The sequence below is a fragment of the Pleurodeles waltl genome, chromosome 8 (assembly GCF_031143425.1).
Source record: "Pleurodeles waltl isolate 20211129_DDA chromosome 8, aPleWal1.hap1.20221129, whole genome shotgun sequence".
Lineage (NCBI taxonomy): Eukaryota > Metazoa > Chordata > Amphibia > Caudata > Salamandridae > Pleurodeles > Pleurodeles waltl.
In genome coordinates, this window is record NC_090447.1 from 78,374,280 (window position 1) to 78,396,912 (window position 22,633).

Here is a 22,633-nt window from a genome sequence, read left to right on the forward strand (position 1 = left end):
GCTGTCCCTGTTGATGTTTGCTCCCTCTTGCCCTCTGTGTTGTTGATTACCCCATCCCACCCTGCTTGCATTGTCCATGTTAGCTCAACCAAACCTGCCATAACAAAGAAAAAAAAGCGCTATGGCTCGGCCAGTGATTATCATGTCATATCTCTTTTTTTTTTTTTAAACAAATTCAGCCAGGCATTAATCCATCTCTCCTGTTGTCCTTGCCCCCACCTATTGTCGTTGCTTGCCCTCACCCGCCATCCATAACAAAAAAAGAGCTATGGTGCGGCCAGCACTGGCCACGTCATATCGCTTGCTGTACAGCATGGCTAAAAAACATTGAGAAAGACCATATCTCAGGTAGCCAAGACCTATTTGCTTTGCCAATGCTTGTTTCTGTTGCTGTCACTTTGTATGAATCAAAATATTTCTAGCTTGCAGAACAAGAGTTTTCAATTCTATTAAGAAGACGGACGCGAGGATTATGCTTTCTCTTTCTTTACTGTCAACATACAGCAGCCAATAAAAAACAAAACTACATTTCCGAAAGGCTTAGCAGCCTCGTTATGACCCCCAGTCAGGGCCCACCATCCAGTATATAGATCTTACACACTAAAGTCCGTCTTCTTTCTTTACTCATTTCAGTCCAAAATCAAAGACATGAACCAACAACGACCAATGTAGCCGTATCACCCATCCATGTTTTTTTCTTGGTGAAGGAATCGAAACAACACAACCAGTGCAACTCAGAACCCAACAGAACAGCTTTCCATGGTGAAATTGAGGAAGATCTCCCCAAACATCTTTCAAGTAGTCTTTTCATCTGTAAAAGAAAAGAATGATGTAACATCTCAAAGATGAGAAAATGCATCATATTACAGTGGGTGGGAAAACTTTATATCATAACACAATATGCCATAGACATTAACTCCAAATGTTACCCATATCACGGGCAGGATAATCCCCGCCTCCGTGTCCTTAATAGAATTGAAACTTCTTGCCAGGCAAGCTAGAAACCTTTTGATTGTATGTCAGGACCGGAGGCTTCGGATTATGCTAGTTTAAAGCTGAGCTATAACCCCGGAAGCTACATCTACAATTGGTTTATGATAAAACAACTTAAAATTAGAATCAGATGACCAATCTGCCGCTGTCATAATATCTTCCAATCTGGAGCCTGAATTAAAGGCTTTTGAGGCCATAGCGCCTCTAGGAGAATGTGCCCCAAAAACAGAAATATCTATTCCTGCTTCTTGTAATAACCACCTGACCCATCTAGCTAAGGTCGCTGAAGACACAGGACTAAAGAGTTTTTGCAATGAAATCAATAATTGCCCAGAATGATCCCTGCGGAATTCACTGGTGACATTCTCGTACACATTTAAACAGCTCACCACACATAATTTAGCGTTGTCTCTAAAACTTGGATAAGAAATACATGTAGAATTCGATTTTGTGTGTTTTGAAATCCAAAAAGAAACTCCTGTAGGAGTAAAAACCCTACCTGCAATGTTCAGTGCTTTGACGCCAGACACTCTCCGACATGAAATCAGACAAAGTAACACAGTTAGTTTTGCCGATTACTGTTTTCGTGATAAACCCTCATTAGCTAACCATGCTACTAAGAATTTCAAAATTATATTAACGTCCCACAAGGAAGAATATTTTGGTTGAGAGGGACGTACCAACTGGATACCACGTAGTAACTTACAAATTAATGGATGCTCCCCAACAGGCTTACCATCCACTCGAGGATGTTTGGCTGAAATAGCCGACCTAAAATTGTTAATCATTCTGTAAGCTAAACCTTAAGCTGCTAACTGGGATAAGAAATTAGCAATCATTTGCACTGAGGCCCCCAGGGGATCCACACTCCTGCGACTGCAGCAATCCAGCCATCGTTTCCAGGCGGAAGCATATCTTTTATGTGTACTAGGCACCCAGGATTGAGATAGAAAGAATCTAGTGTCCTCCGAAACCTCTAAGATTTGTTCTGATCCCCTGAAATTCACCATGCCATGAGTGACAATTGCTACTCCAGAATGAGAGGATGTGGATGCCCTATCGGGTCCAATAGAAGATCCTCCAATCTACGAATTCGAACTGGGACAGTACAACAAAGGGACAATGCCACAGGAAACCATGATTGAGCTTTCCAGCATGGGGTTACTAGGATAATTTCCACCTTCTGACAAAGGACCTGGGAGAGAACTCGGTGAATCATGGAAAAGGGGAGAAACGCCTAATTCAATTCCCCCGTCCAAGACTGAAGGAAGGCTTCCGAGCTGAGAGCCATCGGATCCGGTCTCCAGCTGTAAAAACGTGGAAGTTGAGCATTCAGGCGGGACGCCAACAGATCTACCGAGCAAGGACCCCAAAGAAGACTCAGAAACTGAAATACTCGGGGATGTAACCCCCAATCGCTGACATCTTGAAGGTATCGAGAATTCCAATCTGCTACTACATTCACCTTGACTGGGATGTACTCTGCTGTGATTGAAATATGGAGACCTAGACAGAAGTGCCAAAAATCCTTCGCAATTTCCACTAGCATTCTGGACCGTGCCCCCCCAAGTTTGTTGTTATACCTCACTGCCGATATGTTGTTCATTTTCAAAAGGATACAACATTTTGACTTGACCGGGGACAGTGTCTTCACAGCAAACGAGCCTGCTAGAAGCTCTAGACATTTGGTGTGCAGTTGAAGTTCTTCCGGGGACCACCAAACCCCTGTCTCCATTTGTCCACATCTGGCTCCCCAGCCTCATCTGCTGGCATCCGATTCTATGACAATCTCCGGAACCGAGGCAAAAATTGCCTTGCCATTCCAGGCGTCCATATGATTCAACCACTATTGAAGCTCTGTTCGGGCTTCCTGTGACAAAATAATCAGTTCCGAATAAGATAGGCCCCTGCGGAGATGCATAATCTTCAATCTCTGAAGAGTGCGATAATGCAGAGGGCCTGGAAAGATGGCTTGAATAGATGAAGCCAGGAAGGCTACTAATCGGGCAAGTACCCTCAAGGAAATCGAAGGAGCAGACAATGCTTTCTTCAACTCCTTCTTGATAACCAGTCTCTTGGTCAAAAGGAGTTTCAATTGGGTTGAAATGGTATCTATCTTGAACCCCAAAAAATCTATCTTTTGGGAGGGATCTAGTTGTGATTTCACCATGTTTATAATGCAGCCCAAATCTTGAAGAAGCTGAATCATCCAGGAAAGGTGTAGAGTTACGAGACGCTTTTCTTGCGTCATGATATGAATGTCGTCTAGATAGACTATGAGGTGCACACCTTTTTCTCTGAGCCACTGCACAACTGGACACATGATCTTGGTGAAACACCAAGGGGCAGAAGACAGTCCGAAGGGAAGAGCTGAGAACTCGTGACACTTTCCGCCAGAAGAACTGAAGGAAATGGCAATGAGGAGCAAAAATAGGAATGGTCAGATAGGCGTCCTTGAGGTCCAAACGGACCAACCAATTTCCTAACAGAAGATCTCGGAGGAGATGAATGCCCTCCATTTTGAAATGTTGGTACACAATCCACGCATTGAACTGATGAAGATTGAGCACCAAGCAAGAACCCCATCCTTTCTTTTGGACCAGAAAGATCGTACTGATAAACCCTCTGGGATGAGGATGAGAAGGAACAATGGCTCCTTTTTGAAGAAGAGCTTCTACTTCTCGATCTAAAAAATTACTCTCTTGTTGGGAAAAACTGAGAGGAGGCGAAATAAACGTTTGCTCGGGGTTGAAAAAAATTCTAGATGGTAGCTTGTTACTGTCTCTAGAACACACACATCCTGTGTGATCAAAGAGCAATTGTGTACAAACATACTCACTCTGCCCCCCAATATTACTCCCCCAGGAGGAAGAATTGTTACCTGCTTGAGAGGAAGTTTGGTTGTAGTGCTCTCCTCTGTGATGTCCTTTGGGATTGTGACCCCTGTAGCCTCGGCCTCTTTGGGATGTAGAAATTAAAGTTGTTTTGATAGCCAGAGGCCCCCCTACCTCAATAGTATGGACGGGAGGTCTGGGGAGTGAACCAGCCTGGCTCTCAACCTCCGAAGCGTCCGGCTCTGCGAAAAAAAGGCCACAGTTAAATACCTTCTCAATTGAAGTTTGGGTTTTCTCCAGAGCCGAGAAGGTAGCCATATATTTGGCCAGATCCTTGATGAACCTGTCGCCAAACAATAGTCCGTTAGCCACTGGACGAGCATCAGATGACACTAACTCTGCCAATTTTGGATTAATGCGTAGCAAACAAGACTTTCTACGTTCCGTGGAAATCAAACAATAGGTGTTCTCTAATAATCAGATGGCCCTCTGAGCCCATTCTAACAGGACATTAGGGTCTATTTCTTCTTGTGTCTCTTTGGCCTGTACCGCCAACTTTAAAATTTTAGTGAGGGGCCCCGAAATGTCCAATAACTTGTCCTGACATCCCGCCAGGCTCTATCAATACCCTTTTTCGGATCCTTGGTATATTTCTTCAGAAAGGTTACCATATGAGGGTCGAGTTCCGGGGTTTCTGCAACCTTTCCAGAGAGAGCCGGGCGAGGGCACTCAGACCGCAGGGTTTTGCAAATGTCTTCTCAAAACTCTTCCGGAGTCTTGATTGACCATACCCTGCCACTTCTTGACATGGGGTCCATTCCGTGGACCTGGGGTGTATTATGGCCTCAGGATCAAATTGTAAATTCTTACTAGGTGGGGGAATCAAAGGTTCCTCGGCACGATGAGCCTTACGTTTGCGATTGCGCATGGGTTTGTCACGCGTAGAATCAACATCCGAATCAGAAGAATTGGACTTATCTGTCGTATTTTGAAGATTTTTAAAGGAATTAGTAGTTTTGTGACTCCTGAAAGCATCATATTTGTGATCATTCAGGACCACGCTAATGGTCTCTTCCACAGGGTCATAAGATGACCAGCCAGGCTCATTTATATTGTTGACTTCTACAGGGGTGGGGTTCCCCGAGCCTGCACCAAAGCGCATAACTTCATAGTTGAAATTAGGTTGTGCAAACGGGCGCACGGCTTTCACTAAAGCTTTGTTTACTAGATCCTGAACGTGGAAGTCTGAAGCCTCCACAAGGCGCTCTTCCATGTGCTGGTCATAATGCCCAGCCTCATATTCCCCATACTGGTCTTCATCAGGATATTGTTGTGCCATGTTGTCCAGTACGCTGCATGGAGCAAACCGGTGAAATCTCTGTCTATCGCTAAGACGCGCTCGCACCAATCCCAAAAACGGGTCTGTGCGCATGCGCGAGAGCAGCGATATTAAGAGGACTGCTCCAGGCCGTCGCTTCCCCTTACACTCCTCACTGGCGTTAAAAAAAAAATCAGCTGAAAGCAACGCCGATGCAAATTTGGCATGTGCGCTTCGAGCGCATTAAATAAACACTAAAGATAAGATGCCTGAAGGCAATAAGCCGCACCGATCGTGCAATTCAAAGAAATTAGTAACAACGAAGTTGTATAGAAAACTATGAACGTACTTAGCTCTGCGTTGAAGCAACAAGGAAAGAGGACGGATTTTAGTGTGTAAGATATATATACTGGATGGTGGGCCCTGATTGGGGGTCATAACGAGGCTGCTAAGCCTTTGGGAAACGTAGTTTTGTTTTTTATTGGCTGCTGTGTGTTGACAGTAAAGAAAGAGAAAGCGTAATCCGAAGCCTCCGGTCCTGAAAAAATCTATGATTGTAGGTGGAGGAAGAGAATGAGGGGAAATCCAATGGTTTCCCACCATTCATTAGGAGCTGGACCCGTATTGTAAAGCAGCGCTGGACATTGTTTAATCCCACCCTCTCCTGTTGCAAGACGGAAGTCCTCATCTTCGGCTCCACCCCCTCCGAATGGGATGGCTCCTGGTGGCCTGCCACTCTCGGAACCGCTCCGACTCCCACCGACCACGCATGCATCCTAGGATTCATCCTGGACCCCTCAGTATCCATGACCCAGCAAGTCAACGCCATCTCCTCCTCCTGCTTCAACACCCTCCTCATGCTCCGAAAGATCTACAAATGGATACCCACCAAAACCAGAAGAACAGTCACCCAAGCCCTCGTAAGCAGCAAACTGGACTACGGCAATGCCCTCTACGCAGGAACCACGGCCAAACTCCAGAAGAGGCTACAACGCATCCAGAACGCCTCCGCACGCCTCATCCTGGACATCCCCCGCCACTGCCGCATCACAGACCACCTGAAAAACCTGCACTGGCTCCCAGTCAACAAGAGAATCACCTTCAAACTCCTCACCCACGCTCACAAAGCACTACGCAACACCGGACCAGAATACCTCAACAGATGACTCTCCTTCTACACGCCGACCCGGCATCTCCATTCTGCCAACCTCGCAATTGTCACACGTGTCCGCAGAACTACAACCGGCGGTGGATCATTCTCTCACCTCGCAGCCAAAACATGGAACACTCTTCCCACCCACCTGCGCCAGACAAAGACCTCCTTACCTTCAGGAAACTTCTCAAGACCTGGCTGTTAGCAGCACCTTCCCCCTTCCCTCCTCAGCGCCTTGAGACCCTCACGGGTGAGTAGTGCGCTTTACAAATCCCTGATTGATTGATTGATTGCAGCAAGAGGTGAATCGAACCCCCACATGGCGGAAGGGTCCCTCAGTTAGCATCACTTTCTTAAATTCTGCTCTAGGGGCTGCTTTAGCTGTTTCTCCAGCCTCTTCTTTTTCCAAAAAAGTCGTAATGAAAATACATACAGATATGTACATTAAGGGGCTTTTGGTCAGCACTCTATGTTCATTGGTTTGTTCAAGTGTCATTAACATTTTGCTTCCGCCCACCGCAGCCTACGTCACGCGGCAGTGGGTCAGCCCCTTTAACCATTGGCTCGCCTCACTGTGGGTGTTGGCCATTTGCTCTTAAACACGGGCACACCCACCTTGCAAGCAGTCCACATCGTGCGGGGGCTGATAGGGCAATATTTGATGTTGTTTCTTTTTTATTTATTTTTCCAATGGATCTTTATTATTTACTTTTTCAAAGACGTGAACACCATATTTTGGCATTTCTGCAGTTATATTACCTTTACACTTTTAATGTCTATGGCATAGGGTTACCAAAAAATGGCAAGCTTGCCAACGCCAGATATATTGGCTTTAGTAGCAATGCTTGTTTGATAGGTAGGTAAATAATTGCTTTTTGCAGCAGAATTTTCCAGAAAGGTTCCATAGTTTTTTATCAGGCTGTTGGATATTCAGCTATGTCGGGGTCTTCTCAAGATCAGAATTTATCTGCAGCGTCAAATCATTGTATTCCTCATCACATGCACGAGACTACAGTATCCAGCATGCTTTGCAGTGGTGGATAAAACCTTAGTCATAACATGTGAAAACCGCCGTGTGTGTATAGTTGGGGTGAGGGGGCTGGGGTTACGGGGGGAGGAGTCGTGTTTCTCCTCTATGTGAGGCAGTGCTCTCGTGCAGCTCTGGGGAGTTGGCTCACATTCCTAGAGGCCCCCCTCCTTTCACTTGTTGCTTGGCGACCACCCAGTCCCAGTGATGTCACCTCTGGCGAGTGCCTCTGTTTACTTCCCTAGGGGGGGGGGGCTTCTGCCCCCACCCCTGAAGATGCCCTGAGAGCCCCTCTTCCACACTCACTGGAACATGTCCTCCGCAGAGGGGTCTCCTGCCCGCAGCCACCTCCGGGCAGGTAAGGATGCGAGGGGTGCTTGGGGGTCGGCACAGAGGTGCTGCGCGGGGCTTTAAGTAGGATGAACATTCTGGGGGTTGCCTCAAGTAGCTTGTCCTAGAGCCGTGAACTAATACTCTCTGGTTAGCACAGTGGGGTGCCCGACTGGTATGTTGTTGTCTTTCTTTTATTGCGTGCAGACACAATGCAACAACTGAGGTCACACCTTAAACAAGCCAGGACTATTGGCTTTGCTGCAAAAGGTAAATAAGTGACAACGACTGTATTCTTTGTAATATCGAAAATGCTTCACTTATGAAATGAGGAGACTGTGGGAAAAAAACGATAACGAGCCTTCTTGAAGTTACATCAGAGTAGGGTGACCAGATTTTGAGGAGCAAAAACCGGGACAGGCCAGACATAAAAGAAGGACTAAAGACATTACTCACTTTTATATATGGCCTGTCCAGTTTTTTTTTGCGTAGCACACCCGTACAAGGCCATTTATATATATGAAATTAGCTTTGGCTTAACCTCCCACCCTGAACCCCCACCCTGCCCCCACCCACCTCTCCCTGCTCCCTCCTCCGTTTCTCTGCTGGGAGCAGACAGGGGACTGTGTTGCCTGACAGTAACAGATAAAGTACTCTAATTATTTCATACTTTGTAGGCCTCTTTAACTTATGCTTCCCTAGATGATCTGACCTTTGTCCCAAAAACCGGGACATTTATTTAATAATATGGCCTTTGTCCCCAAAACAAATACGTTTATTTAAAATTAGGAGAAGCGTCGGGACACCGGGACAGTCCTCTAAAAACCGGGACTGTCCGGAGAAATCCGGGACGTCTGGTCACCCTACAGTGAAGGCTGGTGCTGCTGCCCAGTTAAGATTTTTTTTCACCCTGATTTGAGGGTAAAAATGGCAAGCCTGATGGGGACCCGTCACAGCATGTGGTTTTTAAAACTGCAGGTGCTGGGCACCGACAGGCCCCGGCACTCTTAAAGCCCTGGTGCTGGTACTGTGCCTGGGACCCGAGAGGCGGCGGTGGTCTGTTTCCCGTCTAGCCGGTGTTGGGTGGATTGGAGCTGTGTTCTCTTGATATCTTTGTTAGGCTGAGAACTCATTGGGTGACTTACCACGTGACCAGGGGTTCTTGATGGGGGATGCAGGTTTGAGGGACAGCCGTGTGCATCTCCGGTGGAACGTTTTAGCGCTGCAGTGATGAACTATAGGTTTCAAGTCTCTAAGAGACATTCCTGACTAACTTCTCCAGTCCAGGTTGTTCTTTGCATCCTGGGGCTTGTAGTCCACGTTTTACATTGAACTGAACAGGACCTCAAGTCCCAGAATGCAATGTAAAAATTGCTTTGAACAGCTAATGATAAATGGAAGTGGAAAACTTGGCAATGATGGATGGCTGTAACTGCATGTGCATTTTTTCCGGAGGCTGAGTGCGGGTTCAGATCCCGTGGGGCGAGGGGATTAATTCGCACAGGATGTGAGATCTAGGCCTGTCATACACGTGAGTTAGAATGTTCCAGGTTTCCTATTATGACCGTTAATATTCTGTATGCCCACCTGGGGGCATGCCTTCTAGTTATAAAGATGCAACGCTGGCAGCCGGCTCAATGTCAGAAGGGCGCAGTGCTCCGCTCCTGGAGTTTAGTTTCACAGCTTTATCTATTCTGGGGGTTGTAGTCCTGGTTCACGTCGCTCCAATTGCATTAATACAAATTAAAACAATGTTTTATACAAGAAAACTCAGATTTGGAATATGTCACCATTACGCTCGTATTGGCATTGAGTCAACTGATAAACCTCATGTAGATGGGCCTACTTAGTGCATGTTAAAATCTCTTTATTTGTACTTCAGATCTGGTTATTGCATCTTGTTACTCAGTAAGGGTGTCAGAGTTAAGCAGTCACTGCTGCCTTCTGTGTGCGACCTGTAGATCACAGATCCCAGAAGGGCCCACTCAGCCTTTCATCCTTCACGACCCACGAAATGATTATCCAATTAGATTACGTGTTAATAAATGCGAACGATAGGCCGAAAAGGCTGAATGCAGAAGTCAGTTTTTATTATTATAAGCCAAAGAAGAGCTGGGAAGTTAACTGACCATAGAATTGTGGTGGGAATTGCTGGCTTATCTGCCTTACTCCCCCGACACGCCCCTGTAGTATACCCGAGTGCAGGAGTACGCTGGAACTGAAATCATCCTGGAAGTAAGTTAGGGACGGTTGAGCAAGGGTGTAATATATCCTTCTGCTTGTGATATATTTTGGAATGGCTAGTAACTTTATCACGTCAGCCATGGAGGTTACTTTTAGGATAATAAAAAAAACAATTGTGAACGTTTTAAAGAAATATAAAACAATAAGCAATTCTCTCCGCTACGAGAGTGTGGTAAGGCGGCTCGTGCTGGTATTTTTAATTCTGGCTGCTCACAACCTGGGCTGGTTTCCAGACCGCCTGTCGTTACACTTTTAAATGTGCAACAATCTCCAGAGGAATATTTCTCACTCACTGTGCTGCAGAAAGCGCTTCTGGGTCTAGCGCCGAGAATGCTGCTTAACTACAGCGGTACAAAGGGTGAAGTCGAGGCTGAGGTTGCCCCAGTGTGCAGCAGGTTACTGCTATTACGAACTGTGACTGTACAGCGCCTAATACCTCGGGGCCTCTAAGCGCTACATCAGTCACATTGCTTCTCATGCACTTCCGCCGTGTTGGTTGACTTGGAGTGTGTGTGTGCCCTTGCTTGTCTGTCTCTCTCTTGACGCCAGGATGCAGCGTGTAATTTCCAGTCGCCCCCGGTGAGGTACCACGGACGTGATTACAGACAGGAGTCGCCGGAAGAGAAGTGTTTTTAGCTGCTCCCTGAATTGAACGAGTCTTTGGCGTTACAGATGTAACAGGTTAGAACCTTGCAGCATGGACGTCAATTCACTGAAATGCAGGGGGTAGCGGAAGTGACATCACACACCCTTTGACCTCCACTGTCACGTACACAAACATACTTACACATCCACACTTACATACACTGTGTCACATAAACACTCTCACCCCCAAGCAGGCAGTCAACATACATTTAAATGCATTGTTTACAGACCTCAGCTGCCATGGAAGGGTATATTCCAGCTGAATGTACTCCATTTTGTTATATCACACTAATAGTGAATAATACACTCTTATGATTCACTATTAGTGAATATTACACTATTATGATTCACTATTAGTCTAAAAAAAATTGACAGAAAACAAAGACTGGAGCCCCAACCAATGTCCATAAGGACGAGCTGCCCCTGTTTTCCTGGCACTGAATTTGCCACCTCTGAGGCCAGGGGTCGCAAAGGGTGTGCCAGGGGTAGCAAAGGGCAAGCCAGGGGTCGCAGCTGCAACCCCTGGCGACCCCTAAATGACGTCCATGCCTTCCAGTGGCCGGGATCAGTGGTGGTGTGGACCAGTGGTTCCCAAACGTTTGACTTCTGTGGACCCCACTTTATCATTACCGAAACGCGGGGACCCCCCAACTGAATCATTACTGGAATCTGGGGACCCCATACTGAGTCATTACTGGAAACCGGGGACCCTGGCCTAAACATTGTCAATGATTTGAAACGCAAAACAATACACAAAAAATACAGAATGAAACACATACACAAATGATAACACATTTTAATTTGCAACAAATAAAACAATAATAAAAAAAATAATAGGAAGGTTGGAGCTTTTCTAAATTCAAAAGAAGCCACACATCGTCCATACACCATTCTGGTAGATGCACCTGCAGTGCTCCCACGAGTCAATCTAATACTAGTTTAATTTTTAGCCTCCAATTTCAAATTCCTTGACATTTACAGTGCGCTTCATAAATTTACCGTTGTATTTTTAGCTGCTTTATTTATTTACACTTTATTAATCTGTTAATATTATTTCCTATTCTAACCGGTCATGGACCGCCTGAGGAGGGTTCGCGGACCTTCAGGGGTCCCCGGACCAATGGTTGTAGACTGCTGCCCCCTTCTTGTGCGACTTACTTGAAAATATTCTTATTTCTAAGACTGCGCTTTGTGATGCAAAGCCCCAGCTCCCGGTGCACTTGCACCTTTGCACCCCCAATAAGTTGAGCTGTTCAGAGGGCATGGAGGAGCGGGGATAGCAGGGTTTGAACTTTTCCTGTAGAAGGGGATGGACGCTTAAAAGTGGTTGCTGGCGAGGCTGAGAGCTTTGAAGTATTTATCAGAAAATACAATTATTGGGGGGTGTAACACCTCCAAAATCCCCTCTGAAGCTACGCCCCTGGTCAAGGTGTAAGTTCATTGGCACTCGGACAAAGGACGTGAAGATGACAGACATTCGTTTAGTAGGACCATGGCCCTACTGCTGGGCCTACCTGGGGTTTCAGCCTGAGAAGTGCATCCCACAAGACTACCTGGTCCTCTGATTTCCATTGGTAAAGTCTTGTCAAAGAGCATAGACAGGGACGTCTTAAGGATTTTGGGGGGCCTGGGCCAAGTGTATTTTGGGGGCCCTGTTCAGAACAGCTTTCAATTTCTGATACAAGTTCAGCTTTTTCATGCCCTCTTTGGCCAGGTCACAGACCGTGCACAGGCACATTGGTCCATATTCTGGATGTGTTTACTTCTAATATTCAGGGATAGTGACGTGTGTTTTCTATATTCTAACACAGCAGCGGCTCACTAATATCACTGCAAATAAGATTTGTGACCCCTTCCATTTGTCATATGTCAAGTCCTGTTTGATCTAAAAGTTTTTTTAATGGATGTTAAATGGTGTTGAAGAACATAAGCAATTCTCTGCAAAATGTCTGCAATAGACTCCACTAAATCACCCACATTAAAAATAAATTAAAGGAAAACTATATTTAAAACAACCTGTTAAGGTAATCGGGGAAAGACTCTCTGCAGAACAGGACTGGCTCTATTTGGGACCCACTGAAAGGCCGGAGCCCTGTGCCAGGGCCCACTTTGCCCATGCCTTAAAACTCCTCTGGGCGTGGAGGGAGAGACTGAATTGCTTGTCCCGGTGATGGGCCAGGATTAGGATCTCCATTTAGAGCCCATATGGGTTGACAGTGGTGCTGCATCACAGACTGGTTTGCCTCCAAGTCCTTGGAAAAAGGTGACATTTAGGCCTAGATTCTCAAAGGTTTAGCGTCGTTTTAGTTTTATTTTTGTAATGCTAAGCCAAGGCCAAACCTTTTTGGGGATTCACAAACCAACGCAGATTGGTAATTGCATTGGTTTGTATGCAGAGTAACAGAGCAGCGGGAAACGCTTCTTTGCGTTACTTTGCGTCAAGGGGGCGTTACATGGGCGTACCCTTCAACGGGCCTCTCTTCCAGGGGGACCAGCACGATTTGCTTGTTATAAATCAGGCTTTTCCGAGGATCTCTTGTTCATTATATCCCTTAGTGGGAGCTCTCACCATCCATGCCATCAGAAGCAGGATTCTTCAAGACTTCAGGATAGGATTACGACTGGTAGTCTGACTTTGAAATCCCATCTGGGCCAGTTGCAGAGTCCTCTTTCTATGACTACAAGTGTCAGACAGGATGAGCGGCCTCCTAAACCAGGACACGTGGCTCTCACACTCAAGCATTCAATTACATACATGCTTGAAAGTGGCTTCAAGGAGACCACCCATCACATGTAAATACTACCTAAGCAGCCCTTCCCTGCACGTTAATTAAGGGAGGGGTGATCCTCTCCCAGCCCTCTGGCCTAGACAGTGCCGGACAATGAAAAGGATAGGTAAATACACTTTAGTGCACTGTCCTTACACTGGTAGACCCTATATTATCTAAGATAACAGGTGACCTATACAAAGGTTTCCAAACATCGTTCCCTCTCCTTGGAATGTTATATCCCCTGTGATGAATGTAAAATCCAGAGCCAGTTTTAGAAAAATGTACATTGTGCCCCTAACTAAAATTTGCATTTATCCTGTCTGTTTTCAGTTTCACTCCTGACACTTCAGTGGTACCCTGTCACTACATTTCTGTTGTTTTCATGTGTCTTTGTCTGGACTTTAAATGTGCTCATTTTTGTCTATTTTTTTCAGTGTGCCTTTGTGTGTCCTGTATCCGTAGAACCCTCCCTTGAATTAAGGTCTCAGTTAGAGGTAACGGCACATCGGACAAAAAAGGCCCGTCCCGTCCACCCTCCTCCTGTTCCTTATTTAGAGCGTAGGGTAATTAGAAACACTTACAGTCTTGGAGACACAAGTGTTAGTGCCATTGGAGGGTCGCCCAGTACAGTCTCTCCAGTGATATCCCGCCGATGTGCTTTGTCTGGTACCCCCCTGAAATCCATGGCAGTCCAAGAACGAGAAGGTTTTGAAATGTCCCATAAGCACTGAGAAACCGCTCCCAGAGTAGGGGCATTAATTCTGTGGTTCCTGCAGTGGACTTCTGCTTTGGGGATCTATTTGAAAGTATTCAAAAATGGCGGCAGGCCCACCATGCCGGCGTGGTGCAGCGGATCTGCAAGCATGGACATTTTGCTCCTCAAGTGGCTCCCACCAAGCCTCGGAGAGTGGGTACAGGGCCTCATTACCGCTGTCATGGTGGACACCTTGAAATAAGCGGTGCACGTGCAGAAGATGTGACGGTGTTTCTGCCTCCGCCCCGTCAGCCGTTGCCGACTGGCCCACCTACCTGTATATAAGCTGTACATCCTTATTTGAACCACTTGCTACCTTAGAATGATGTTGGCTACCATCTTTGATGCGCATACCCAGCCCCTACTAGTGGGGTTGCGTGTTGCAAAAGGTCACCTCGAGGTCGTGTAGCCTCCACTTCCTCCGTTCTGCCTGTCAATTTCTCACAAAGTGATCATATTGTCTTCCATCGACTAGGGCCAAGCCTGCTCTCCTGGGAGTGTGGGAGGCTCATTTTATAGACGAGTAGAAACACATGTGTACTCTCTACCAGGAATAGAAAGGTGTTGGCCGCAAACACGCATCATCACCGTGTTTCAGTCCATGAGCCTTGAACTCTTTTGTTTTAGTTTGTTTAGTTTGTTTCAGTTCTTATGTTTCCACTTTAGAACATGGTCCAACTCTCTATATAAAATAGAGGAGCTAGAGGTTTTTTCATTGTTTGAAGACCTGGATCTCTTTGATTGCTTTGAATGTCTGTCTCTCCTGCTATCTACCACATTCCAGTTCAGGTCAACTGATGAACTGGAAGTTCCCAGATGGGCGTTCCGGCCTCTCCTCATTATCAGTAGTTGGTTTACATTTTACAATAACAAACATGACAAGTGCATTTAAGAAGCTAAATAACCAAACAAGAAGAAATACACCGTCACATTAAATGTTAAGGCACTGAAAAGCATAACTTGTGGTACAAAAATAATGAGAAATAAAAAAAAAAAAGTCTGAGGAAAGACACAGTGCAGATATCACAAGCCTATTAAATGCAGGCTAACTCATCGTTATGACACAATTGAAACATATTAATGAAACTCCAAGGACACCGGAATTCCTTTGCAAGAAACCCACCAATCGTACAAGTTTGGTAGTCCTCCAAAGGAGATGGACACACACTCTCAGGTGAGACCTGAATGTCTCAATCCCTGGAATAAGCAAGAATTGCACAGAGCTGTAACAAAAGATTTCTTTGTTGCAATTATCACTAATCCAGTTTGGCACAAGGTACAACTTGCACAATTATTGCTTAAAGAAATGTAATAGTGGGAAAAGTGCCAGACCAGGCCGTGGCTGTAGAACCGGAGTGATGAGTTTAGTGAGGTTTGCATCATGGAGGTGTTTACATCTTGCGGAGTGGTTTGTGGCTGCAGCTTGGAGCAGTACATGTCCTGACTTCTGAATGTACAGCGGAAGACCTGAATTATGTGCCTGCTTGGGAATGTTACCTGACGTCTTGTAGATGAGGGTCTGTTGTGCTATACGACGGGGGTCCAGACCTTTGGAAGGTTAGCTGCCATCTCCTTCTCAGTGGGAGCCGGGTCTTGCTGAGACCAGCCGGTAGGCTGAGGAGCACAGGGCATCATGAGGATCCAGAAGAAGATGCGATGGCTCGGCTGGAGGTAATCGGTGTTAAGAGGGTGGTTTATCATGGCTTTGGCTGTGTGTGGTGTGAATGTGCTTTATCTTGGGGCTCAGGCATTTTGTGGAAGTAAAGGGATGGTTTTTGAATGCAGCAGAACACCTGAGCCAAAGATATCCAACTTAAATTAAATCTGCTGAATGGATTTACTCCACAAACCACGTACTCCTGAGCACACACGTTTATACACAGAATCTTCTGTATTTTACTTGATGTCAGAATGCAGCATTTATTTTGTTCACTTTTTGTTGTGACAGACTCGCCTTTCATCCTTCCAAATTGGGTAAATGTAGTGGCACACATTTGATATAACATCTGTAATTTGCATTGTGTAGGAAAGTAGCCTTTTTCTACCTTGGTTACCCCCACTTTTTGCCCTGTTTGTCAGTGTGTTTGACTGTGTCTACTGGGGTCCTGCTAATAGGACCCCAGTAGATATGCTCTCTCCCTAAATGTGGTTGGTACATATTGTTAACACAGTATTTCATCCACAATTAGCATACTGGTGCCTCCTTATAAGTCCCTAGTAAATGGTATCTAGGTACCCAGGGCATTGGGATTCCAGGGGATCCTGTGGGCTGTAGCATATCTTTACCCACCCATAGGGAGACCATGCAAAGAAAGGCGCCTACAGGACTGCCATTGCAGCCTGCGTGAAATGGTGTGTAGGAAGTTGGCTCTGTATGTGCTATTTCAAAGTAAGGAATAGCATGCACAGAGTCCAAGGGTTCCCCTTAGAGGTAAAATAGTGGTAAAAAGAGATAATACTAATGCTCTATTTTGTGGTAGTGTGGTCGAGCAGTAGGCTTATCCAAGGAGTAGTGTTAAGCATTTGTTGTACATACACATAGACAATAAATGAGGTACACACACTCAGAGACAAATCCAGCCAATAGGTTTTGTTATAGAAAAATATCTTTTCTTAGTTTATTTTAAGAACCACAGGTTCAAATTTCACATGTAATAGCTTGTTTGGAAGGTATTGCACGTAAGTACTCTAGGAACTTTGAACCATTACATTAGCATGAATACTTTTGTCATAAAACACAATAAGCTGTTTTAAAAGTGGACACAGTGCAATTTTCACAGTTCCTGGGGGAGGTAAGTTATTGTTAGTTTTCACAGGTAAGTAAGTCACTTACAGTTCTCAGTTTTTGGTCCAAGGTAGCCCACCGTTGGGGGTTCAGAGCAACCCCAAAGTTATCACACCAGCAGCTCAGGGCCGGTCAGGTGCAAAGGTCAAAGAGGTGCCCAAAACACATAGGCTATAATGGAGAGAAGGGGGTGCCCCGGTTCCAGTCTGCCAGCAGGTAAGTACCCGCGTCTTCGGAGGGCAGACCAGGGGGGTTTTGTAGGGCACCGGGGGGGGGACACAAAGTAGCACAGAAAGTACACCCTCAGCAGCGCGGGGGCGGCCGGGTGCAGTGTGCAAACACGCGTCGGGTTTCCTTCAGGTTTCAATGGGAGACCAAGGGGTCTCTTCAGCGATGCAGGCAGGCAAGGGGGGGGCTCCTCGGGGTAGCCACCACCTGGGCAAGGGAGAGGGCCTCCTGGGGGTCACTCCTGCACAGAAGTTCCGTTTCTTTAGGGGCTGCGGGTGCAGGGCCTTTTCCAGCCGTCGGGAAATGGAGTTCAGACAGTCGCGGTCAGGGGGAGCCTGGGGATTCCCTCTGCAGGCGTCGCTGTGGGGGCTCAGCGGGGACAACTTTGGTTACTCACAGTCGTAGAGTCGCCGGAGGGTCCTCCCTGAGTTGGTTGTTCTCCACCAGTCGAGTCGGGGTCGCCGGGTGCAGTGTTGCAAGTCTCACGCTTCTTGCGGGGAATTGCAGGGGTCTTTAAATCTGCTCCTTGTAACAAAGTTGCAGTTCTTTTGGAGCAGTGCCGCTGTCCTCTGGAGTTTCTTGTCTTTTTCGAAGCAGGGCAGTCCTCAGAGGATTCAGAGGTCGCTGGTCCCTTGGAAAGCGTCGCTGGAGCAGGTTCTTTGGAAGGCAGGAGACAGGCCGGTAAGTCTGGGGCCAAGGCAGTTGGTGTCTTCTGGTCTTCCTCTGCAGGGGTCTTTCAGCTCGGCAGTCCTTCTTCTTGTAGTTGCAGGAATCTAAATCTTTAGGTTCAGGGAAGCCCTTAAATACTAAATTTAAGGGCGTGTTTAGGTCTGGGGGGTTAGTAGCCAATGGCTACTAGCCCTGAGGGTGGGTACACCCTCTTTGTGCCTCCTCCCAAGGGGAGGGGGTCACATCCCTAATCCTATTGGGGGAATCTTCCATCTGCAAGATGGAGGATTTCTAAAAGTTAGAGTCACCTCAGCTCAGGACACCTTAGGGGCTGTCCTGACTGGCCAGTGACTCCTCCTTGTTATTCTCATTATTTTCTCCGGCCTTGCCGCCAAAAGTGGGGGCCGGGGCCGGAGGGGGCGGGCAACTCCACTAGCTGGAGTGTCCTGCGGGGCTGTGACAAAGGGGTGAGCCTTTGAGGCTCACCGCCAGGTGTTACAGCTCCTGCCTGGGGGAGGTGTTAGCATCTCCACCCAGTGCAGGCTTTGTTACTGGCCTCAGAGTGACAAAGGCACTCTCCCCATGGGGCCAGCAACATGTCTCTAGTGTGGCAGGCTGCTGGAACCAGTCAGCCTACACAGATAGTCGGTTAAGTTTCAGGGGGCACCTCTAAGGTGCCCTCTGTGGTGTATTTTACAATAAAATGTACACTGGCATCAGTGTGCATTTATTGTGCTGAGAAGTTTGATACCAAACTTCCCAGTTTTCAGTGTAGTCATTATGGTGCTGTGGGGTTCGTGTAAAACAGACTCCCAGACCATATACTCTTATGGCTACCCTGCACTTACAATGTCTAAGGTTTTGCTTAGACACTGTAGGGGCACAGTGCTCATGCACTGGTACCCTCACCTATGGTATAGTGCACCCTGCCTTAGGGCTGTAAGGCCTGCTAGAGGGGTGTCTTACCTATACTGCATAGGCAGTGAGAGGCTGGCATGGCACCCTGAGGGGAGTGCCATGTCGACTTACTCATTTTGTTCTCACTAGCACACACAAGCTGGTAAGCAGTGTGTCTGTGCTGAGTGAGGGGTCTCTTAGGGTGGCATAATACATGCTGCAGCCCTTAGAGACCTTCCCTGGCATCAGGGCCCTTGGTACCAGAGGTACCAGTTACAAGGGACTTATCTGGATGCCAGCGTGTGCCAATTGTGGAATCAAAAGTACAGGTTAGGGAAAGAACACTGGTGCTGGGGCCTGGTTAGCAGGCCTCAGCACACTTTCAATTCAAAACATAGCATCAGCAAAGGCAAAAAGTCAGGGGGTAACCATGCCAAGGAGGCATTTCCTTACACAACCCCCCCCCCAAACGAAAGAGGATGAGACTAACCTTTCCCAAGAGAGTCTTCATTTTCTAAGTGGAAGAACCTGGAAAGGCCATCTGCATTGGCATGGGCAGTCCCAGGTCTGTGTTCCACTATAAAGTCCATTCCCTGTGGGGAGATGGACCACCTCAACAGTTTTGGATTTTCACCTTTCATTTGCATCAGCCATCTGAGAGGTCTGTGGTCAGTCTGAACTAGGAAGTGAGTACCAAAGAGGTATGGTCTCAGCTTCTTCAGGGACCAAACCACAGCAAAGGCCTCCCTCTCAATGGCACTCCAACGCTGCTCCCTGGGGAGTAACCTCCTGCTAATGAAAGCAACAGGCTGGTCAAGGCCATCATCATTTGTTTGGGACAAAACTGCCCCTATCCCATGTTCAGAGGCATCGGTTTGCACAATGAATTGCTTGGAGTAATCTGGAGCTTTTAGAACTGGTGCTGTGCACATAGCTTGCTTCAGGGTGTCAAAGGCCTGTTGGCATTCTACAGTCCAGTTTACTTTCTTGGGCATTTTCTTGGAGGTGAGTTCTGTGAGGGCTGTCACAATGGATCCATATCCCTTCACAAACCTCCTATAGTACCCAGTCAAGCCAAGGAATGCCCTGACTTGAGTCTGGGTTTTTGGAGCTGCCCAGTCCAGAATAGTCTGGATCTTAGGCTGGAGTGGCTGAACTTGGCCTCCACCTACAAGGTGTCCCAAGTAAACCACAGTTCCCTGCCCTAACTGGCATTTGGATGCCTTGATAGAGAGGCCTGCAGATTGCAGGGCCTTCAAAACCTTCTTCAGGTGGACCAGGTGATCCTGCCAGGTGGAGCTGAAGACAGCAATATCATCCAGATAAGCTGCACTAAAGGATTCCAACCCAGCAAGGACTTGATTCACCAACCTTTGGAAGGTGGCAGGGGCATTCTTTAAACCAAAGGGCATTACAGTGAACTGATAATGCCCATACGGTGTGGAGAATGCTGTCTTTTCTTTTGCTCCAGGGGCCATTTTGATTTGCCAGTACCCTGCTGTTAAGTCAAAGGTACTTAAGAATTTGGCAGCCCCTAATTTGTCTATTAGCTCATCAGCTCTAGAAATGGGATGAGCATCTGTCTTGGTGACAGAGTTGAGACCTCTGTAGTCCACACAAAACCTCATCTCTCTCTTTCCTTTTTGGTGTGAGGTTTGGGGACTAAGACCACTGGGCTAGCCCAGGGGCTGTCAGAGTACTCAATTACTCCCAATTCCAGCATCTTGTGGACTTCCACCTTGATGCTTTCCTTAACTTGGTCAGACTGTCTAAATATTTTGTTTTTGACAGGCATGCTGTCTCCTGTGTCCACATCATGGGTACACAGGTGTGTCTGACCAGGGGTTAGGGAAAAGAGTTCAGCAAACTGCTGCAGGACCTTCCTGCAGTCAGACTGCTGTTGGCTAGAGAGGGTGTCTGAGTAGATCACTCCATCTACTGAGCCATCTTTAGGGTCTGATGAGAGGAGATCAGGGAGAGGTTCACTCTCAGCTTCCTGGTCCTTATCTGTTACCATCAACAGATTTACATCAGCCCTGTCATGGAAGAGCTTAAGGCGGTTCACATGGATCACCCTCTTGGGGCTCCTGCTTGTGCCCAGGTCCACCAGGTAGGTGACCTGACTCTTCCTCTCTAGTACTGGGTAAGGGCCACTCCATTTGTCCTGAAGTGCCCTGGGAGCCACAGGCTCCAGAACCCAGACTTTCTGCCCTGGTTGAAATTCAACCAGTGCAGCCTTTTGGTCATACCACAACTTCTGGAGTTGTTGGCTGGCCTCAAGGTTTTTACTTGCCTTTTCCATGTACTCTGCCATCCTTGAGCGAAGGCCAAGTACATAGTCCACTATGTCTTGTTTAGGCTCATGAAGAGGTCTCTCCCAGCCTTCTTTAACAAGAGCAAGTGGTCCCCTTACAGGGTGGCCAAACAGAAGTTCAAAGGGTGAGAATCCTACTCCCTTCTGAGGCACCTCTCTGTAAGCGAAAAGCAGACATGGCAGGAGGACATCCCATCTCCTTTTGAGTTTTTCTGGGAGCCCCATGATCATGCCCTTTAATGTCTTGTTGAATCTCTCAACAAGGCCATTAGTTTGTGGATGATATGGTGTAGTGAATTTGTAAGTCACTCCACACTCATTCCACATGTGTTTTAGGTATGCTGACATGAAGTTGGTACCTCTGTCAGACACCACCTCCTTAGGGAAACCCACTCTGGTAAAGATACCAATGAGGGCATTGGCTACTGCAGGGGCAGTAGTCGACCTAAGGGGAATAGCTTCAGGATACCTAGTAGCATGATCCACTACTACTAGGATGTACATATTTCCTGAGGCTGTGGGAGGTTCTAGTGGACCAACTATGTCCACACCCACTCTTTCAAAGGGGACCCCCACCACTGGAAGTGGAATGAGGGGGGCCTTTGGATGCCCACCTGTCTTACCACTGGATTGACAGGTGGGGCAGGAGAGGCAAAACTCCTTAACCTTCTGGGACATATTGGGCCAGTAGAAGTGGTTGACTAACCTCTCCCACGTCGGTTTGTCCCAAATGCCCAGCAAGGGGAATATCATGGGCTAAGGTCAGAATAAACTCTCTGAAACCCTGAGGCACTACCACTCTCCTAGTGGCACCAGGTTTGGGATCTCTTGCCTCAGTGTACAGGAGTCCATCTTCCCAATAGACCCTATGTGTTCCATTTTTCTTGCCTTTGGACTCTTCAGCAGCTTGCTGCCTAAGGCCTTCAAGAGAGGGACAGGTTTCTTGTCCCTTCCACAACTCTTCCCTTGAGGGTCCCCCTGGGCCCAAGAGCTCAACCTGATAAGGTTCCAGCTCCATAGGCTCAGTTCCCTCAGAGGGCAGAACTTCTTCCTGAGAAGAGAGGTTCTCTTTTTGGTGTTGTGTTGCAGCTGGTTTCCCAGCTGACTTTCCTTTTCTCTTGGTAGGCTGGGCCATTTTTCCAGACTCCAGCTCTACTTTTTCACCCTGTGCCTTGCACTGTGCCCTAGTCTTGACACACACCAGTTCAGGGATACCCAGCATGGCTGCATGGGTTTTCAGTTCTACCTCAGCCCATGCTGAGGACTCCAGGTCATTTCCAAGCAAACAGTCTACTGGGATATTTGAGGAGACCACCACCTGTTTCAGGCCTTTGACCCTTCCCCACTCTAAAGTTACCATAGCCATGGGATGTACTTTAGTCTGATTGTCAGCGTTGGTGACTGGATAAGTTTGTCCAGCCAGGTATTGGCCAGGGGAAACCAGTTTCTCTGTCACCATGGTGACACTGGCACCTGTATCCCTCAGGCCCTCTACACTTGTCCCATTAATTAAGAGCTGCTGCCTGTATTTTTGCATGTTAGGGGGCCAGGCAGCCAGTGTGGCTAAATCCACCCCACCCTCAGAGACTAATGTAGCTTCAGTGTGACACCTGATTTGCTCTGGGCACACTGTTGATCCCACTTGGAGACTGGCCATTCCAGTTTTAGCTG

The 22,633-nt window shown here is 47.2% G+C and overlaps 1 protein-coding gene across 16 annotated transcripts in view; it reads left to right on the forward strand.

Annotated features, from left to right (window-relative positions):
- The window catches only part of ARAP1 (ArfGAP with RhoGAP domain, ankyrin repeat and PH domain 1), a 720,258-nt gene that overhangs the window by 437,419 nt on the left and 260,206 nt on the right, over nt 1-22,633 (forward strand). Inside the window, exon 1 of one of the 16 annotated variants that reach the window (XM_069203785.1) lies at nt 7,449-7,683. The exons of 13 other annotated variants lie outside the window; for them this stretch is intronic. Coding sequence is in view for 1 of the 3 variants with exons in the window: in XM_069203784.1 (XP_069059885.1) it covers nt 15,703-15,740 (38 nt within the window). In the remaining 2 variants the exon portion in view is untranslated. Of the gene's footprint in view, nt 1-7,448; nt 7,684-9,166; nt 9,187-15,471; nt 15,741-22,633 lie in introns of those variants that run through there. 2 more of the 16 variants (XM_069203786.1, XM_069203784.1) reach the window with 2 other exon arrangements.